Here is a 20,191-nt window from a genome sequence, read left to right as displayed (position 1 = left end):
GGTATAAAATAAAGGCTGAGAAGTTAGTGAAATAGGAAGCGTGCGTAGCTGGTAGGCCTGCTCTTCTTCAGCTCTGGTTGCTTTTCATAAGCCTCCCAGGAGCACAACATTCCTTGATTTCACTGAGAATTGTGTCTGTGTATTTGAGGGCAGAAGTGGTCCATGTTTGGGCTAGGAAAGATCGCTTGGGCCGCCAACAGTTTTGCAAGTGAAAAGCCAAGTGCTGGAAGCTCTAGCCACTGGGATAGTTAAAGCTGGGACAGACAGAGCACTGGAGAACGTATACGAGGGAGCAATCCTGCCCTGCTCAGCAGGTGACTGGATTAAGTGGGACCTCAAAAGCTCTTCTCCGTCTCTGAGTTCTATCATTTCCACTTAGAATATCGTCCTCAGTAATACCTCCCCTAGGCCTTTCTTGGATTTCTATGATGATGGGGCCTTGAAACCCCTTGCTGAGACATCTCTTCTATTGCCTGCTCAATTGCTGACTCCTAAGAAATTTTTCTTAATATAATCTGCCCTGACTTCTTTGGAGACCACAAATAATTCCCTTATTGCAACTTTATCTTCTCCTTGCAAGACTGCAGCCTGTAAATTTGCTGGAGTTGGGGGAGAGAGTGTTCAAAACTCAACATGTGTCTCATCATCATGGAGCAATAAAGGGCTAACAAAATACTTGTTTCCTACTTTGCGGTTCAGCTTTAAAAGGCCCTATTCTAGGAATAACCTAGCACAGGGGTTGTAAACCTTCAGCACGTGGCCCATCAAGGTAATCCGCTGGCGGGCCACGAGACATTTTGTTTACGTTGACCGTCAGCAGGCACGGCCCCCTGCAGCGCCCAGTGGCCGTGGTTCGCCGTTCCTGGCCAATGGGAGCTGTGGGAAACTGCGGGCTGCAGGAACGTGCTGGCCTGTCACTTAAAGTGGGTTCAGGATGAGCTCTAAATAGTCACTAATATTTTGGATTGTCCCAAAGAATGAGATATAAGAGCTTTCTCCCAACACCCCATACCATCAGTGATGTAAGGAGAGCTCTGTTCCTTGGGAAGAGGGCAGCAGTCACTCCACCTCCTGCTGGAATCCTGCTGACCCTCTTTCTTCCCCTCAAGTGCCTGCCACATAGTCATACCATGGCACTAGGTAATTCTTTTTTCTGGGTTTTGAATTTGCAGGCCTCTCAGGTGGGCGCAACGTCAGTGATTCACTACCTGGCACTGATTATGGCGCGCCTGGTGCTGCTCACGCTGTGCGGTTGGGTGCTCTGCTGGACTCTGGTCAATCTCTTCCGCAGCCATTCTGTGCTCAACCTCCTCTTCTTGGGCTACCCGTGAGTATTGCCCTTATCTTGGGGAAAGGACGGGGCCATGAGCCCTGGTGGAGGTGGGCGATGCGTGACAGCAGCCATGTTGGGAATGTTGTACGGAGAAGAGCTGCTGACCTGTGACCCACGTTGGAGGGGTGTGTGGATAGAGGAGCTCCTGGCTTCTGAGCCCCAGTTGAGTAGGAGTGGGGGAGGGAGGGGTCTGAAGGAGAGGGGAGCCATTAGCCCTGGAGCCATGGAGAGAAGTGGTGGATATACTGTTAGTAGTAAGTGGGTTTATTGAACCTCTGAAGCCTGTGGGTGGGCTCACGGGTCTCCTAGCCAAGAATTTTAGAGAGACAACTCTGTGCCACGCAGAGGCTTACAAGTTGAAGGGAGGAGACCATTGGGCTCTGAGTACCAGACAGCACTGGCTTCCGTGGGGTTCTCCCTGGAGCATGCTTGTGTCTGCTCAGTGATGGCATTTGGTCTCATGTGTGGACAGCAGCCGTCTCACCCTCCTTTCCCACAGGTTCGGTGTCTACGTTCCCCTGTGCTGCTTCCACCAAGACAGCAGAGCGCAGCCCCTCCCAACGGACTGCAGCTACCTGGTGCAGGATCAGATGGTGGATGACGGGACCTCAGGCGTTGGCAGCCTGGTCAAACCCAAAGACTTCCTCTCACTCCTGCGGGAGTCCCTGAAAGAACAGTTCAATAACCCTACGGCCATCCCAACCCACAGTTGCCCCCTCTCCCCGGACCTCATCCGCAATGAGGTGGAGTGCCTGAAAGCGGATTTCAACCGCAGGATCAAGGAGGTTCTCTTCAACTCCCTCTTCAGTGCCTACTACGTGGCCTTCCTGCCGCTGTGCTTCGTGAAGGTAGCTGTTGTCCAGCTCCGGCGCTCTCTCCCCCATATCCCCCCGTCGCTGCTGCCGCCTCAGTTTTGCACGAAATCGTTGACGTGCCAGATTACTGGTTAATCCCCTTTTTTCTGTCTCCCCTTTGGCAGCCTGGATGGTGGAGTGTGGCTGCATCTGGAATGCACTAGTACCGCTCCTGGTTGGCGGATAGGTATTGCCATACACGTGATGCACCCGTGGTCCCCTCCCCGTTTACTAACCCCCATTCTCTTCCCCAGACCGACAGATAACTGTGGTCATGCCACAAGTGGGCACCAGCTGCCATGTTCACCTCCCAAGTTTTGCCAAAGGTTGGGGTGTGCGTGTTCGGATCTGGGGTTTGGTTCGGCCTGTCGTAGAACAGGCCAGCAGGGAAGTCTGGACCTGAGCAAAAGATCTGAGGTGTTGGTGCCGGGGCTGTGTTTTGGTTCTCTAAATTGTGCCAGGTTCACTGTCTATTAACTAAGAAATCAGAGACTTCCACAGCCAACCCTGTTTCTGTTGTCCATTGTTGTGTGACAGGAGCTTGTTAAGATTGTCTAATCATTAATCTGCTGCAATGAGGGAAAGGGCTTCACAGTCTATGGCGCGACCCAGGTCCATGTACACTCCATGGCTCAGCTACCCTTCTGGTATCAGCTGCTGGGGGAGGAGATGCACAGGTACATCACAGGCTGCATCATCCCCTGCCCATTCTCCTCTAGGCCCAGGAGAAGGAACTCTGAGGTGTCTCCTAGATGGTAACCCTCCGAACTCACTGGCCTGGCAGTGCATGCCTGTGAAGTCTGGAGCTGGTCTGCTGGTTGCACACAGCACCCCCCTGTGCTCTCTGCTGGGACATGCCAGTGGTGCTAACTTCCCATCCGGTCTCTTGCAGAGCACCCAATACTACGACATGCGCTGGTCTTGCGAGCACCTCATCATGGTGTGGATCAACGCCTTCGTTATGCTCACCACGCAGTTGCTGCCCCCCAAGTATTGCGACCTGCTGCACAGATCGGCCGCCCACCTGGGCAAGTGGCAGAAGCTAGAACATGGCTCATACAGCAACGCCCCACAGCACATGTAAGTGCCGGCTGGGAGGGGTCAGTGCGCTCTCCCCATTGAACAAGGGCATTCTAAGATGCGGCTGTTCTTTGCCTGCTGGGTTTACAATGAGGAAGCTTCTCCGTTCCTCCTAGTATTAGATGGAAAGGTCATGGCTGTTCTGCTCTGTCCGTGCTGCCAGGGCCAGCACTGCCCACCCCTGAGCACTGTCAGCTTCCTCGTGGCAGTGCCCTAGCAGCACTGGCTCTTGCTCCCTTGGGACTCTCTCTCACGCTCTTGCCACCACCTGAAGCAGTTAGTTCATACCGGGTGGTGGGATGTTTTCCGAACAGCCCCACTGACACTAATACAAAGTGCTCTTGGTTCTTGTGGTGGGAGCCATTTGGACCTTGTGGTAATGGGTAAGGTTAAGATTTTGTCACGTTTTAGAAAAAAGTCACAGACAGGTTGTGGGCAGTACATCCATGGAAGCCCATGACCTGTCTGACTTTTATTAAAAATAATGTGGGGGGAGGGCTGACAGGGGATGACTGAACTCTGGGGAGGAGGATGAGAGCCCAAGCCCTGCTGTGAGGATGTCCAGCACCCGCTCGCTCGGGGATCCAGGGTCCCCCCGCTGCCTGCGACGGCTTGGAGCTGTGGGACCGGTGACTAGGAGCTGGTGGGGGTCCCCTAAAGGCTGGGAGCTCCAGCCCTGCTGCCCTGGGGCTGAGGTGGAAAATGTCATGGAAGTCTCTGGAAGTCACAGAATCCATGACCTCCATGACATCTCATCCTTATTAATGGGGCTCTGCTTGGTCTTATTCCTGACTTCGTCTTAGACTCCCTCTGTGATCTTGTCACCACTCCATGTCTCTGTTTCCCTGAAAGGAATAATGATACTCACCTGCTTTTGGCAGGTGCACTGAAATTCTCGCATGAGACATGAGCTCTTGAGCTGATCTAGGCAACACCCCGCCCGCCCCCCAACTATCACCACTCCTTTAGGCTAATGGCAGGTCTCTTTCTTTTTCTCCTCAGCTGGTCAGAAAGTACGATCTGGCCGCAGGGCGTGCTGGTGCGACACAGTCGATGCCTGTACAAGGCAGTAGGGCCTTACAATGTAGCAGTGCCTTCAGACGTCTCCCACGCCCGCTTTTATGCAAGTATCTCTTCTCCTGATGTGTCATTCTGGGAGTGGGGGGCGGAGTTGAGCACCGCTGCAGCAGTGCAGGTTGAGATGAGACTGAATTGAAAGTCAGGCAGAAGGAATAAACTGGATTCTTTAATCCAGCAAAGCCAGGGCCTGGTCCCACCCTTTTCTTAATTTCCTGCTCTTTCCCTTGGGGCCCTCTGAAGTTTTCTAGTGTGCACTGCAGACTGACACTAGATACAGAGCTCCACTTCTGCTATAAACACATACTTTATAGATTTGTTGCACTCTTGGTGCTAAACCTCTTACTGAAACAACTGCAGGTTAGAGACTAGCAAAGAATAAGATTTAAGGTGGTTGGACTACTTTTAGTTTGAGTCCCCAGAAGGCCTGGCTTTCTTTCCTAATTATAGGTCCCCTTTATTTTATTTTCTCTCGGTTCAAGTAGTTTTGTTTTAAACATATGGCCCCCTGTAGTTTTGCAAACGTTTAATTCTAGATGTGGCCTGGTGCCAGCTGCTGCTGCCCTGACAGCTGAAAATGGCAAAAGAATTGAAATTCAAAGTTGCTCTGGTACTTTGCGGGCCTGGCAGTTCAGCAGAGTGGGAGGGAGAGATGGAGCCTGTATTGTCTGTTGCAGTGTGCACCTAGGTTAACATGCACCTGTTTGGGGCCCGTGTTTAACACACGGGTGAATCTCAGTTCAGCTCCTAGGGGTGAAGTGGCTGTGTCCCAAATGGGCACTCTTGTTGGCAGTCACAGCAAGAAGGCCAATATTGAATGAGCCACAGAGAGCGAACTCTCCTGTCAGTCAGCGTTGGAAGGGGAAGGGATTTCAGCCCTGGGTAATCTCCTTCTGCTGGTTCTGGGCAGAGGGGCTTTCTACTCACAGCGCTCAGCTAACTTGAAAGCACTTTCAAGTCCACAGCAGCAGTGCATGCCATTAGCCATTCTCCAGCACAGTAACGCATTACAAAGCAGGGAATCCAGATTGCGAGAGCATTTTTCTTGGCTAGCAGCTGATCTGGACATTAGAGTATTTACCCCAATGCCCCAGGCTCTACAACCGCTACAAAAATACTCTGTCAGCTTCTTTACCAGAGCAAACCACAAATATGCAGATTTTTTCCCCCCCCTGCAGTTCCTCTTTCACCGTCCATTACGGCTGCTCAACCTGCTTATCCTCATCGAAGGCAGCGTCGTCTGCTACCAGCTGTACTCCCTGCTGCGCTCGGAGAAGTGGAACCACACCCTCTCCATGGCCCTCATCCTCTTCTGCAACTACTACGTCTTATTTAAGCTCCTTCGGGACCGGATAGTATTGGGCAGGGCCTACTCTTACCCCCTCAACAGCTACGGACTCAAGGCACATTAACCTGCCAAACGCACCAAGCCGGGAGGGTGGGGGGGAGGGAGGGAACCTCAGAAAAACTATTTTCGTACAGTTCTATTTTTTTCTTGCGCTGTTTATAAATATTTAAGATATTTTATATTTTGTATACTATTGTTTGTGGGGTGGGAAGGGGGCAAGTGGCAATTAAATGTCGCTTTATAAACAAGGTGTTATTTTATATATCTATCTATCTATCAAATCAGTGTGTATATACCGTATATCTATATCCATACATACAGTTATGTGAAGCAACAGACTTGTGCGTGTGGTCACTGTGTCTGCTTTGCTCACACAATCGCACTGCCACTGTCTCTTAAGCCCTCTCTTGGGGAGCAGGGGGAGAGGGCAGAAGGAGTCTGTTACCAGGTAGAGAACTTGTCTCCTACTGTGGGAGTGTGAACAAACCCAATGGTGGAGACTAATCAACAAAGGAAACTAAAACCAGGGGATTTCCAGAGGATTTCCTCTGACTGCTTAGTACCAAGAGCCTTGCGCCCAGACACATGCTGCTCAGGGACATGTATGCCCCTCTGGTGACAGAGAGGAAAAGCATTTTGCTGCTCTAGCAGGTCAGTGCCAGGGCTTAGCACAGAAGCTAGGACTAAATCCACAAAGGAACTTAGATTCAGCATTGCACTGCCTAACGGGTGCTCGGGTGCCTGCCTAGTAGAATCCACAGCCCTGCGTTCAGTACTCAAGAATGGGATCCTTGAGAGGCAGCAAGCTGAAACAGGAGCCATCACAAAGGGACATGAGCATCTAGTTCTAGTTTGGAGGGAAGCACCTTTCTCTCATCATGACCCTTCTCCTTTAGTTAGGTGTCTGTCTGGCTCATCACAAAAAACAGTGATAGTGGTGCCATATTAACCCTGGGGTAAGAGCACTCAGCTGGGATGCGGGAGACCCAGGTTCAGGATCTCCCTCTGCCTGATGGGGAGCAGGGATTTGAACTCACATCTCTCATCAGTGCTCTGACCCCTGAGTTCTGGGATCTTCTGCTGTAGATCTCTTGTCACGCTCCCTACCACTTTGTACAAATAATGGAATGGTCATTAAGGCCAGAGAATGAGTGACTAGTGCTTAGCAAGTAGGCTTGGCAGCATTGGATTTTTCTTTTTACAATTTCACTGGATAATAGCAATATTTGTTTTAGCATTTTTATCTATTTACATTTTCAGAGTTGTGCAAAATTAGGGGGGGTGTCAGACAATTATTTAAGAAGAGTTGCTGTTTCAGAAAGTTGAAGCTTTAGCTGTTCACACAAATTGTCACCACCACCTATCAAAATAGAGTAAATAGCCTTCAATCAAACTCCTAAAGTCAAGAGATTTCTTACTTTGCCTATCTATAAATTAGATATCACTGGAAGTATTTTTTCCATCAGTCTGTGTGTGTGTTGGTGAAATTGACATTTACCAATAAAAGTCTAATCCTCCCAAGCCTATCAGTACGTTAGAGCACTCCTCTAGGACACGGGAGGCTGTTCCTGACCACCTACCATTTCAGGCCCTGCAATCAAGCCAAGTGGGGTAATGCCTGGTTTGAGGATCTTCCTGGGGCTCTCGGGCCCAGCTTGAGGAAGCTGTGCACATGCTCAGCCACAGATTTTTAGATGCCAGGGAATCTGGACACCTACAAGATTAGGAGGTAGCTGAGTGAGGGTTTTGAGGATCTACATTTTGGATTTTATGTACCTAAAGTGGCAGTTAGGCATCTAAATCACTTTGTGGATCTAGCCCTCACTCAGAAATGCTGTTAACTAACATAGGGCTTGCTGGGAGACACCCTGCCCATTGATTTTCTTCCAGAGGCTAAGGAGATGTGAGCCCTTCCACCTGGAGGGGTTTGATTCTTCTCTTCAGAGCAGAAGAGGAGTTCCCCTGGTTTAGAGAATGGGCCAAACTCAAACCAGGTCTTCAACTCCAATGGCACGGGAGTGGACTTGAAGCAGTTTAGGTTCCCCCCACCCCACCCAGTTGCTGCTGACAGCTTATAACACCCCAGTGATGGGAACCTTCTAAAGGCATATCAGGAAATACTTTACATGAATTTGAATCAGAGCAAATCTGTTTCCAGCACCCCCGGCCCTCTTCACAGCAGCCTTTTGAGGTCACCACTGCAAATAGAGACCCTCAGTCACCTACAAAGAGCAGACTTAGCAGAGAAAGAGAGAACTTGTTTATTTGAGTGAAAATACATCATCCATAACCATCCCAATGCAGGACATTCTGGTAAAGTCTTCCAGTGCCTTTAGGCAATACACATACACTTGTAGCCCCTCCACAGAAATGTACCAAACTAGAATTAAGGTTACAGTTGGAAAAGTATTTGTTTATCAGTGATATGGCCGTTGCTCTTCTGAGGAAGATACCAGAGCCTAGTTCTCATTACTGTAACAACCTAGCTAAGCAAAGAGGAACTGAAAAACATTCAGAGAGACCCAACAGTTTCACTATCTCTAACTGCCAATGATGCTAGCAATTAGCAGTGGCTGCTGATGTTTCCCAGCAGGAACTGAAGGTAGATGAGACAGTAGGGTCCAGTGTGGTGCTTTTCCATTTGAATGTCATGAAACCAGCAGTCTTAATCCTCAGGGTAAGGTCAGATCCATTTAGAAAATGGATTGAGAGGGGTTTAAAAAAACAAAAAACAAAACAAAAACCTTCCCTTTTTTTCCTGCAGTGAAATCTCCACCTTTCCTAATCAGGGCAATGGGGGCGTGGCTCTTGTCCTACCCTGGCGCAGCAGCAGCTTCTGCAACAACTTTATATTTAAAACCTTCTGGAAGTGAGGGTGTAGCAGGAAGAATATATTGAATGAATCCAGGAGTTTCCCTGTTAAGTGCATCTGTGTCAGATGTGTTACTGAACAGGATACGAACGGAGCCTCATCTCTTTAGTCTCTCACCTGGAAGCCCCATCACCTACTCAGGTTTAGCGCTAGGCCTGTTCTTGCTCTGATAAAGTGACTAAGCTGAATGCACGAGTGCAGGAAAGAGCAGGCAGAAGCCTCAAGCAATCCCCGGGGATAGAGGTATGTGCCTATAAGAGCTTAAAGGCAGGAGGTTTTCCTATAGGCTGTGATCTTTAGCTGGGCCTGGCCTTAGGGCCTAGCTCCTTCATGGAAACAAGAACAGTGAGTGGCTGTGGTAAACAGGGTTCACTTTGTGTGCTTTTTAGATGTATGAGAGGGTGGATCAGTAAAAATCCCTCCTTGAGAGGGACAGCTGCCCTCTCCTTGGTCCACAGTTTAGTTCCCCTTTCAGTGCTTAGACAGCTCCTCTAGCAAATGTGTTAGCAGGAGGTGCTGGCTGTTAGGTCATAAGAGAAGGGATATAACAACCTAGCCCTTATCTACTGCTGTTCTGCAGTTCTGTGCATCCCACCCTCAGGTTCTAAGAAGGGCTCAGTTCATAACATTTCACAGGGAAAACCCACACTAACAATAAATGCCAAGTTATGCTGCCAGCAGAGATGGGGAAGCAGGAGAAATCTAAAAGCAACTTTAAAAAAAAAAGACTTAATTTTCCTATGTTCCTGCAGAGTTTAGTTTAGTTTCTCTATTATATCACACACTGCAAGAGAGACTGGTCCTATAACGACATTTTATATGCACCACCTACTTGGCTCCAGGAGCAGTCAAATTGTTTAAATTATCCTGAGTGGAAAAACTCTCCTGCTGCAGCAGGGATGCTGCCTCCCCTACCGAAAGATCGCCCCTGCCCCAACAAAACAGAAAACACAACACCCAGGAAAGTGCAGTGTTTCATTCCCCTTTTCTATAGTGTAACTAGGGCAAAAGTATTTACTCAAGGCTGCATTGGCCAGGGATGTTCTCCCACCTCCCATGGAAGGCTACGGGAGCTGTACACCCATAGCTGATTTTTACTAGTGCAGCCCACGTAGAGGAGGTCGTCCTGAGAGCATTCCTGTTTGGTCCTATCCATGTAACACCTTGAACCGGACCTAACTACAAAAATAAATGCGTTTCTGCACCCATCCATTAGCCCCCACATCCATACGTAGAGTGGTATCCTCTTACAGCCCCTGCACCTGAGCGCAGCATTGACCCTGGATGGGAACAAATATCATCCTAGAACGAACTCTACTATTCCAATATGTAAACGGCCCTGCTGCTGCCACCACCCCTCGTTGAGATCAATGTTAAAAGCAGTAACTCCTTTCCCCAGTAACGCTCAGATGGATCAGACCAGAACAAATCACAGCATCTCCTTTCTGGGACTCCCGTCATGCGAGGATGTCGTAATAAATGGCTGGCTTCCTGGTCGTGTCACGGAACTCCTCCAGCTTCAGGCCAACCCGGAAAAGAACTGCTTCGTCCCACCACTTTGCCATGACCTGCAAGTGGAAGACAGTCACCGTCACCCGCAGGGCTTTAGGGCACCGCTTGGTAAGAAAGCTCTGAGGGGCGGCTTCGCCAGCAGGAATAGCAGAGACACAATGAATGATCTTGTAACCCTCTCAGCAATGGGGTCAGGATCCTGCTGAAGCCACCCTCTGGAATCTAGCTAGCACCCAGCTGGATGGCACCTAGGAATCACTGGGCCCAACACTGAAAGGCTACCCCCACCAGGGACACAGGGGGAGCAAAACAGGGACATTGAAATCCAGCAAGGTGGGAGAGCTTTCTGGAGGGACAGGCTGGAATAGACAGGGACTGTTGCCCTCTCCTGGGGGGATGACTGGCTTCCTACGAAACTGGGTGGTTCCTGGAGCAAAGTAGGTTTGTGGTGGTCAGGCTGGCCCTCCATGTTGCAGAGGTCTACTGGAGGTAAAAATTACAGGGCCTCATCCAGCTCCCTCCCAAAGACTGTCCCTTCCCTAGCCCCAGTTTCTGTGCACCATGTAGTCTTCCTAGCTGCCCCCATGCTTTTGGCCTCCCTCGGGATGCAGGAATTCCCACACCCCCACGTGTGAGAGTCTCTGAAGCCCCTGAGGAGCTTTTACATGGATGGCTCAGGAGGTGAGGGGGGAAGAGGAGCTGTAGTCATAGACATCCAGCCAGCCAAAGCAACGGGCTACCATTGACTGCGATGCTGTGATGAGGCTGAAGCCTCCAGCAGTTTCTTGTTTTGAGCAGCATGAGTTGGAAAGATGCCAGATGATCTGTCTACAGACCCCCATGCTAATGCCAAGGGACTCTGTTCCCACTGCTTTCAGGAGCCCTCCAGTGCATGACAGTCAGCTCTTTGGGGCAGGGACCATCTTTCTGTTCGGTGTTTGTATAGCGCCCCGCACAATGGGGTCCTGGTTCCTGACAGGGGCTCAGAGGTGCTACCCCAGTACAAATAATAGCACAGCATAAGTCCAGTTATCCAAATTCCCTTGATCCCAAAATCCCTACTTATCTGAGTGTGCAGGGTGTCTCCCGGCTAGCCCTATGTTAGTTAACAGCATTTCTGCTTCTCCCAAACCTGGTTACCTGCAAGTTTTGGACGTGCCCCAGGCCATTCAGAGGAACAGGCATGTGCTGTTAATAATAGGCAGAGCTGCTCCCGGCTCTGCTGAGGCAAATCCCTACCGTGTGGAATGGGGAGGCATACCCTGTACAGCTTCATGCTGAGACTAAAGGTTTCTGTTCACACTCAACCATCTCTGCTCCCTCCTGTCCCCGTCTTTTCCCCCTCTCTCCACCCAAGATGACAGAAATAGAATCCACAGCAGGTCTCTTGGGAGTATGGCCACAAATCCATCTATCAAGGGTAGTTATGTGGCCCCCATCACTGTAGTACTTGAGCACCTCACATTCTGTAATGTATTTATCCTCCTGACACCCCTGGGAGCTAGGGTGGCGCTATTAACAACATCACCACAGATGGGGACCTGAGGTATCGAGAGGTTAAGGGGCCTTGCCAAAGTCACACGGGAAGTCTGTGGCACAGCAGGGAATTAAACTCTGGTCTCCCAAGCCCTAGGCTAGACCCTAATCAGTGGACCATCCTTCCTTGTCAAGTTTTAGAAGGACACCCCTATATATTCCCCAGACATCTGTCGCTCCTTTCAGTGGGGAAGGTGCTAGAACAGTCGTCCCCAAACTCTTGGGTGAGAGGAACATTTGGGGGCCACGTGGTGGGGCCCAGGCCAGCCTCCAAGGTGGTGGTGAAGGAGCGCCACCCAGCAACAGCTCTAGCCCCAGCTCTGCTCCGTCCCCTGTTCCACTTCCAGCCCAGCTCTGCCCTTATTCTCTCTCTGTCCCCAGGCCAGCTCCACCTCTAGCCCCAGTTCATCTCCCATCCGCGCCTTCAGCCCAAGCTCCTCTGCTGAGCGGACTGTGCAGTAATGGAGGGGGAGCGCGGACAGATCCATTACTGGTAAGGGGGGGGTCATGACAGGATAAGTTGGGGCATCCCACTGCGCTAGAGCCAAGTAAAGGGAGCAACGAAGGTGGGAACAAGAGAGCGAAGGGAGAAGAAGCAACAGGAACGGAAGAGGGACAGACCCCAGGAGAACAACTGAGGAGGACATGGGGGTAGTGAAGGGGATCCAGTGTTTTCCACTGGCCCCTGGACTCTCATTCTCCTGATGACCCAGAATACATAGTTCTGTATTAGGTCTGTGGACAAGGAAGAGCAGAAGCTTACACTTTTTAGCACCAAATTCCACCCACTTCATAAGCTAGCTATGAAGACCCAGCACTAGACACCCTTCTACCCGCAGAGCGGTGTGGTCTGGGCAGTTCTCCTACTAGCATTAGCAAGGGGGTAAGTGTTTACCTGAAAGCTGATGGGAAGCCCAGTGGCAGTGTACCCGACTGGCACCACCAGACCCGGGATACCTGTGAAGTTTCCAAGCTGCATGTATCTGCAAGAGAGTTGGGAAAAGTCACCTGCACTCTCACTGTTGGACTGTAGTGAAGTCATTTCTACGTAGAGAGGCAGAAACTGGACCAGCTGTGATCTCTCTTGCTCGACAGCCAGTGATCAGGTGGCAGAGACTGGGACGGAACAGCTGTGAGCATCCCCAGGGTTCTCCATACAGCCTGACCATGAACACATTTTACTGCCGCACAGTTCTCACCTCATGCTCTGAAGTGTTGTTAGAATGTCGTTGTTCCCCGTCAAGAGGTCAGAGTCCTGGATTCTTGGGGCAGTGCAAGCGGTGGCTGCATGAGAGAAACAGGCAATCAACAATCACCATCTCCTGCAGGGGCAATTCAGTCCCCTTATGCCTCCTTTAAGGCACCCGTTTGCTCTAACTCATCCCTGGAGTCAAGCCAAGTTCTTTTTGGTTTGTGCATCATCATCAGGAAGAACAACTTTGCAACTACAAAAGGAGTTTCTTGATGATGCACAGCAGAGAATAGATTCCCACTCCCGCCCTTGTAGCCTTGCAGAGCCAGCACAGCTCAATTAACAGGAGTGTTACAATTCCTATTTTAGTCAGCAAAATGAGCAGTTCTCACTGTGAAACATACAGGGAACAGGCCTGGGGAACACAGAGGAGCAATTTTAAAAGTCACATTTCCTTAGAGCTGGGGCAGAGCAAAGTAAGGACGTTTGACTCACGGCAGTTATAAAAGGTATAATTTTGAAAGTTCAAATGGATTAAACATTAACCCTGGAAGCCAAGTGCACCATACATATGTGCACATTTATGCCAAGAGTCTCACTCCAAGCCACAGTAAATCCCATGCTCAGCCCACAGAGCAGAGACCTGGGGTGAGGATACAGTTCACGTTGGCGAAGATCTCTCGCAAAAAGCTCATGCTCCGAGTCCTCTGCCGATTTGCCTGCAAAGAGAAGGAGATGGTATCAGTGCAAAGGTGGGATGTACCAAGAAGGCATCAATTTACAGAACGTACAGAGTCCTCTGGCGGTGCCTATCCCCCTGTCACTGGGGGTCACAGCCTCCTTCCCTGATAAAGAGCCAGCACCACCACAGACTCACTGATCGGACTCTATGTAAGAGCATGAGACCAAATGACTCCTCCCCTTCTGGGCCCCTCCAAGCTTGCATCGGTTCTTAGGCAGAGAGCAGCACTGCTGGGTAACGTCTCTCCACGGCTTTCTACCCGGGTGCAGAGAGCTTCCAAGTGGGCTGTCTCCTCCCCACAACCTCGCCAGGCTGGAAGAAGCCTTCTTCTTTGCCTGTCTCCTCCCCCTCTTCCACAGCACGCTCCTCACCTTAATATAATCCAGAGCTGTGAACTGGGAAGCCAGAGCAAGGTTGAGCCGCGTCTCCAGATTCTGAAACACAAAGGAACTTTGGGTGACGGCTGCGCACTCCTGTGCAGGGCAAAGGCTGAGAAAGCCCCAGATCCCATACACCATGAGCCTCTCCACTCATGTGTAGCAGTGACTGACACAGATGGCTTGACACAAGGCTGATGCTAACAATCCATGCTTCTGCCACTTACCATTTGCTGGAAGTGGGTGTTGAAGTCAGGCTGCAGGAAATCCCTCATCTCGCTGAGAATGCAGATCACATGTGCCACCCGCACCTCCTCCATCTCCGGCAGGGGCACGTCCACCACAGAGGCACCTAAAGCCTGCAGGTGCTCTACAGCTGAGCACGAAGCAGGAGGAGCAAAAGGAATAGTGCGTTCCTTGTGTTCAGAAGGCTACAATGAGATGGCTGAGATTTAATCTTACAAATGGCAGGCGTTCCCACAACCACATGACGACAGGCTCTTTGCTCGTATGATCACACAGCGCATGGGCAATAACACACCTGGCCGCATCTAGTTATAGAAAAAACTGCAGGGCTTTTGTCCACTAGATCACAGCTACCCATATGACAGAGCAGACCCACGGGTGAGGACTCACGGGTCTGCTCTCAACTCTGCCACTGGCTTACTACATCGTGGGTAAGTCGCTTGCAGCTCAGTTACCCAGTCTATAAAAAGGGCATAATAATGCTTCCCTGACTTTGCAAAGTGCTTCCAGATCTGCTGGGATGAACAATGCTAGACTAGTGTGAGGTCGCTATCAATGTTATCAATTATAGTCTGAGGCTCTCATCCAAGGAACATTCAGAATGCACAATGTGAAATAGAAGTCAAAGCCAAAATCAACACGATGCTGCAAATTGGGGGGCACCAAGTGGTTGCATGTCTGTCGGTTACAGAAATGGAATGAGGACTCTGGACTCATGAACTCTGTCCCTGACTGCCGCAGACCATGACAATTCACTCAACCCATCTGAGCCTCAATTTTGCCATCTGTAAAATGAGAATAAGGCAACTTACCCACCTCACTGGCGTACACATATTCAAATATGAATTGGTGAATATTATTTAAAATAACATCTGACCGACTTTCCAACCTGTAGTAGCATAGGTGGAGTTTGAGTCCCTCATGCATTCAGACCACATCACAGTGTGCATTTTAATTAATACACTCACAATCTGCCCCCAATGTCTGACAGTGAAAGACATCACGAGGCTACACAAAAGGGAGCAGGCTTAAAACTCCAGTGGGAAACATAGCTCTGAATTTCCTGATTTCTGGGTAGCTAAAACTCCACCTTGATGTTGCATTTAATTAAGCAAAAACTCTCTGGTATTTTTAAGGAGTCTGTCATCTTGGCATCCAAGTGCTGAATGCTGATTGTGAGGCAGAGGGGGGACCTGAGGCCTGCAAGGGGGAAATCTGAATTAAAAATTCACAGAGAGACACTGCAATAATATTTATATATACAGTAGTAATAGGAGTTGGGAAGAGACAGGATAAATGCACTCAGGACAACAACAAAAACTCTGGAGGAGATGGGTCTCTCCTCCTAGTACTGACAAGGTCCATCCTTGCTTAATTGACAAGATCTAACAAGACTACCCCCCTCCCCCCAAGATAGTATCCCTGCAGCACAGCTGATCTGGCTGTAGTCAAGGAAGCCCCAAATAGTGGGTTGACGGGAGCAGGACTCATACCCACATCTCCCACCCAACAGAGCACTAACACTAGGCTAGCAGACAAGGCAAACCTAGAAAGGCTTTCCGAAGACAAGTTTGTAAGTTTATATTGTAAATATGATGGCGCACAGGCTGGGTTATCCAACAGCAAAGGAACAACAAGCCTAGAAAGCCAGATTCAAAGGTGGGGGAGTGGGGAAGGCTTCCATTTAAACTAAACAAGCTCGAACCTACTTAGCTTTAAAACTCCAGCGAGATCAGGGTTATTCAGGGCACCATGGCCACTGCGGTCACGCAGCCAGCCAGTGGGAGCTAGGTTAGCCAAGGTTACAATTCCAGAACTCACACGTGAGCTACGCAAACAAAAGCACCACTCAGGTGAGAGCCAAGAGAACAAAATACAGTTGGAGTTCTGGTCAGCTGCCCCCGATAGACTCAACACACTTCTCCTCCAAACTAACAAGGCTGCAGGCTGCCACCAGCTGGAGCCTTTCCAGCCTTTACTGCAGCTTTTTATGGGGCCATGGGGGGAGCAGCTATCAGAAATGGAGAAACTCTTGCTCTACCTTTTTGGCAGACTGCCAAAATTTCTGCATCACAAGTCTGAAAGACAAGACAGAAAAATAAATTAATTAACTAAAGGCCTTTATCAATTGTCATCCCCTCTTCCCCCAGGCTGAACCCGACACCAGCCTCCCCACCATCCTGAGCACCAAATTAAGGCTACACACTCCTCTCCTCCTTGAAACACAGTCTTAGGCATAAATCCAACACATCCCACACCATGGCTATTTTTAGGGCCCCAGCTCCAAGACCATACAGCCCTGCCTTTGCTGCTCTGGAGGAGGGGGAGAAAAATAGAGCCATGGCACAGCTAACACAGCACATGAACCCTCCCTTGCAGCATCAAGCCCAGTAGCATACAGCCCCCATCTGTTGGCTTGGGTGGAAGGAATGCGACCCCAGCACAGTCTTCAGGAGACAGGCAGTGGGCGCAGGGTAGAGCTGGCTGGAAAACGGAATTTCCATCCTGTGAGAAATCCTGATATTTCAAGACTTTTTATGTCCCGAATTGGGGTGAAAAGTTGAAATACTGAAGCTTTTCACAGAATGAAGCGTTCTCACAAAATGTCAATTCAGAAGCAGTCAATGCAAACTGAAATACTTCCTTTCCTAATGTTGATATTTCCATTTCTGCCATGGTATTTTAAGCTAAACTGTTTAAAATAAACAAAATGTTGCACTGCAAAATGCTGCTTCAGGAAAGTTTCATCCTAATCAAGGTTTTCTTCTGGAAAATTTCCCTCAAAAAAGATTTTTGTTGTGAAGTTTCTGACCAGGTTGTAGTGCTAAGGGCAGCCAGGAGAAAGACCTCTGCAATCAATCCTCAGCTGGCAGGCTAGAGGAGGGGACGGCTGAATTGAAGGAACTGACAGCTGACACAGTGCACCATAAAGAAGAGAAGAGACAACAGGCACCTTAAAAAAAGTCCAGTTCACTCCCAATTTTAAGCCCTTGAGGTCAGGAGTGAGGATTTCAGATAGGGATGGTTTTGGCTGCTGTAGTCCTGCAAGGGACAAACAAAAAGATCCCCGTCAGGCAGGGACCTACCCACAGCGAGATATCAAACAAGTCATTAGCATGGGGTAACCAAGGGGAGGCAGGCAGGGAGAGACAGAGGCTCACTCACCATATGGGTACAGTGGATCTGGCTCAGCTAGGATGCTGTATGCAATGGCTGCATCTGTCACTGACGTACAAATGGGGCCTGTCCAGAATAAATGAAATGGTTACAAACATGACAAGGAGTGAGCAGGACATACCCACTCCCAGTGACACGCACTCCCATGCAGGGGCTTACAACCGCTGTGTCTCTTCACACATGTGCAAGCACAGGAAAGTCACAGCGGCGGCATGAGAACCCTCTTACCAAGGCTGGCGGTGGAGTAGGAGAGCGGAAGGCAGCCGTGACCACTGATGAGCCCAAATGTACCTTCAAGCAAGACACAGACACAGAGATCAGATGGAGGAACAAACTGTATTAAGTGGAGACAGACCAGTGCTCGGCAGACCCAGTCTTCCTAAAGATCCTTGTTTGGGATCTGGGTTTTGGTTCAGGCCCATCTCCAGTATTAACCTACAAGGGGATGAGGCTAAATACCCTCAACCCTCATCCTCGTGTGTGCCTGGAGTGAGACGGCATCAGTCCCACACAGCTAGTGGCTCTAGACTGGGTTTCTTCATCAAGCCAATCAGGTTCAGAACCCTTCAGAGAGGAGATTCTAAAGAAGGCAAGGAGTGGGGAGAGGGGGAAAATAAGAGCATCTTTGGCTTAGGATTTGGTACAGCTAGAAGCTAGCATTGATTACAGCACAGACATTCAAGAGATGGAAGAAACCTACAGTATGAAGTTCCATCCCGCCACTCCCAGAGGGCCCATGGCAGGGCTGCTTTCCTAAGTCTGGCCTCCAGTCCAATTTAAACTTAGGGAAGAATTTACTTTAGGGGAGGCACCAGTAGCAAAAGTGCTCAGGGGGAAGTAGGACTAACATTTTGGAAACCAAGCTCTAGATCCTTGGGGAGCCTTTACAGAGCAGAAGTGACTAACGCCCACCTTTACACTAGGAACCAAGTCCTTCTGCAAACAAGCACATGCTTAACTTTGAGCACATACGCAGTCCCACTGAGGTCAACGGGACTACTCATGCATGTACGTAACTTTAAGTATGTGCATAGGGGTCAGTAGGATTGAGGCCAATAACATTGCCTTCCTACTAGCAGTATTCCCTCCCCACTTCTGAGAAGATTGGCCATAAGCTACTACACATGCCCCCCCCCGAGAAAGGACAACAAGTTCACTTGGGTTTACTAATCCAGTGGTAACTGGCGCCCTAACCTGAGATACAGGGCTGAGGTGACCGCCTTATTCAAAACTACAGAATTCCTAGGTTGGGGAAGATTTATTTACAGGCTGTAAATCAATCCTGGGGATTTGCAGAAGATCTCCAACAGAGGTACATGGATTTACAACTGGGTGATTCTCTGCCCCCTTAGTCCTCTCCTCCCTGGTGGAATACAGGAAAGAAGGGGCAAATTCAACACTTGCTGGAGGGAGACCACTTTCATGGAGTGCTTTCCAAACCCTTAGCAGCAATGTCATGTCAGAGATGCCTCTGGACCCTGAACCCAGAGCTAGTGGGGCTCATGCTGTGGCTTCCTTCCCTTCTAACCCCTCCCCCTCCAAAAAAACAAATCCCCACTCTCCAGCTCAGAATGACATCTACTTATCCCTGCTCCTGCAGCCAGGGCAAGTCGCTGTGCCGGGGCTAGACGACAAGAGGGGCTGGAGTACAGAATGACCCAGTTGCCATCTGGGGTCGGGGACGTACCAACTAACCCAGTAAATGTCTCCATGTTTGGCTGCAAATGATTATTTTCATTTTAATTAAAATCCGTAAGATGCATTGACACACAAGCTCTAAGTCCCCTAACAACAATTTAAAGTCACAAGTCAAATACAACAGATCTCAGAAGTCGAATCCTTGTCATAGTAAGTTACAGCCACACGCTGAACGGGCACTATAATCCCAACCCCGCAGAGGGCTGGGGAACAGTTTCATGCTCAGGAGGGTATTGGCCTTTGTGTGGGGTCCCATCACCCCCCAGGAAATGCAGGATCCCCAGCCAGGTAAAGGGGCAATACCTTTCAGCCCCACGACGCCACAGAAAGAAGCAGGAATTCTCACAGAGCCGCCTCCGTCAGTGCCAAGAGCCAATGGGCAAAGACCTACAGAGAAATGTGTATTTGCCTGGGACCGTAAAGACTGTATACAGCCCTTCCCACACCATTTTCCCAGCATCTTTAACAGGAAAGAGCTGGCATATGGTACATCAGAAGCGGCCATCTCTACAAAGGGCAATACCCACTGACTTCCAAATCCCCTTACGGAGGCCCAACCACAACCAGCTTTTACAGCAGACAAAACACTGCATGGAAAGCCTATTTACTCCAGCTGGCTTATTCATGATCCCAGGCCCCTCCCCTTGGACTCTGCCATCTTCTGTTCTCTGCCCTGCTCCCAAAACACCCCTGGTCTCTCTCCACCCACCCACAAAACTTCTGCCACACCCCAGAATCTTCCCCAAAGGCTCCAGCAAATTCTGAAGTGGCCTTTTCCCCTGGGTGGGTTCAGTTCATCTCACCTGCTGCCACAGCAGCGGCCGATCCACTGGAGCTGCCACCAGTGAAATGCTGGGGGTTGTATGGGTTCCTAGCGGTGCCATGGAATCTGAAGGAGATAAAATGAGAGTGTAGACTTTTCAAAAAGGTTGGACACACCTTAGGGAAGGGGAGGAACCAAAATCATGTCTCAGAAATAACCTAACTTTCCCGCCCTGCAAGCAGGGGCGGGCAAACTTTTGGGCCTGAGGGCCGCGTCGGGTTTTGGAAATTGTATGAAGGGCCGGTTAGGGGAGGGGGGCATGGCCCATCCCCCACCCCCTATCTGCCCCCACACACACTTCTTGCCCCCTGACGGCCCACCCCT

The 20,191-nt window shown here is 49.9% G+C and overlaps 2 protein-coding genes across 2 annotated transcripts in view; one reads left to right on the top strand and one right to left on the bottom strand.

Annotated features, from left to right (window-relative positions):
• The window catches only part of TMEM39A (transmembrane protein 39A), a 28,900-nt gene extending 23,095 nt beyond the window's left edge, over window positions 1–5,805 (top strand). The window contains exons 5-9 of the mRNA XM_034788923.1: window positions 1,173–1,327; window positions 1,833–2,181; window positions 3,080–3,267; window positions 4,270–4,390; window positions 5,523–5,805. Coding sequence (XP_034644814.1) covers window positions 1,173–1,327; window positions 1,833–2,181; window positions 3,080–3,267; window positions 4,270–4,390; window positions 5,523–5,756 — 1,047 coding nt within the window. The 3' untranslated portion in view covers window positions 5,757–5,805. The remainder of the gene's footprint in view (window positions 1–1,172; window positions 1,328–1,832; window positions 2,182–3,079; window positions 3,268–4,269; window positions 4,391–5,522) is intronic.
• Window positions 5,806–7,934: 2,129 nt separating this feature from the next.
• Window positions 7,935–20,191, bottom strand: part of LOC117886832 (fatty acid amide hydrolase-like) — a 30,459-nt gene continuing 18,202 nt past the window's right edge. Inside the window, exons 9-20 of the mRNA XM_034788911.1 lie at window positions 19,848–19,933; window positions 19,348–19,431; window positions 17,575–17,637; window positions 17,335–17,412; window positions 17,123–17,211; window positions 16,211–16,247; window positions 14,151–14,299; window positions 13,918–13,980; window positions 13,448–13,523; window positions 12,812–12,896; window positions 12,508–12,595; window positions 7,935–10,132 (exon numbers count right to left, since the gene is read on the bottom strand). Of these exons, the coding sequence (XP_034644802.1) occupies window positions 10,022–10,132; window positions 12,508–12,595; window positions 12,812–12,896; window positions 13,448–13,523; window positions 13,918–13,980; window positions 14,151–14,299; window positions 16,211–16,247; window positions 17,123–17,211; window positions 17,335–17,412; window positions 17,575–17,637; window positions 19,348–19,431; window positions 19,848–19,933 (1,009 nt within the window). The 3' untranslated portion in view covers window positions 7,935–10,021. The remainder of the gene's footprint in view (window positions 10,133–12,507; window positions 12,596–12,811; window positions 12,897–13,447; window positions 13,524–13,917; window positions 13,981–14,150; window positions 14,300–16,210; window positions 16,248–17,122; window positions 17,212–17,334; window positions 17,413–17,574; window positions 17,638–19,347; window positions 19,432–19,847; window positions 19,934–20,191) is intronic.

This window comes from Trachemys scripta, chromosome 1 (assembly GCF_013100865.1).
Source record: "Trachemys scripta elegans isolate TJP31775 chromosome 1, CAS_Tse_1.0, whole genome shotgun sequence".
NCBI lineage: Eukaryota > Metazoa > Chordata > Testudines > Emydidae > Trachemys > Trachemys scripta.
The sequence above is the reverse complement of the archived record's forward strand: the minus strand, read 5'-3'. Positions and strand labels throughout refer to the sequence as shown.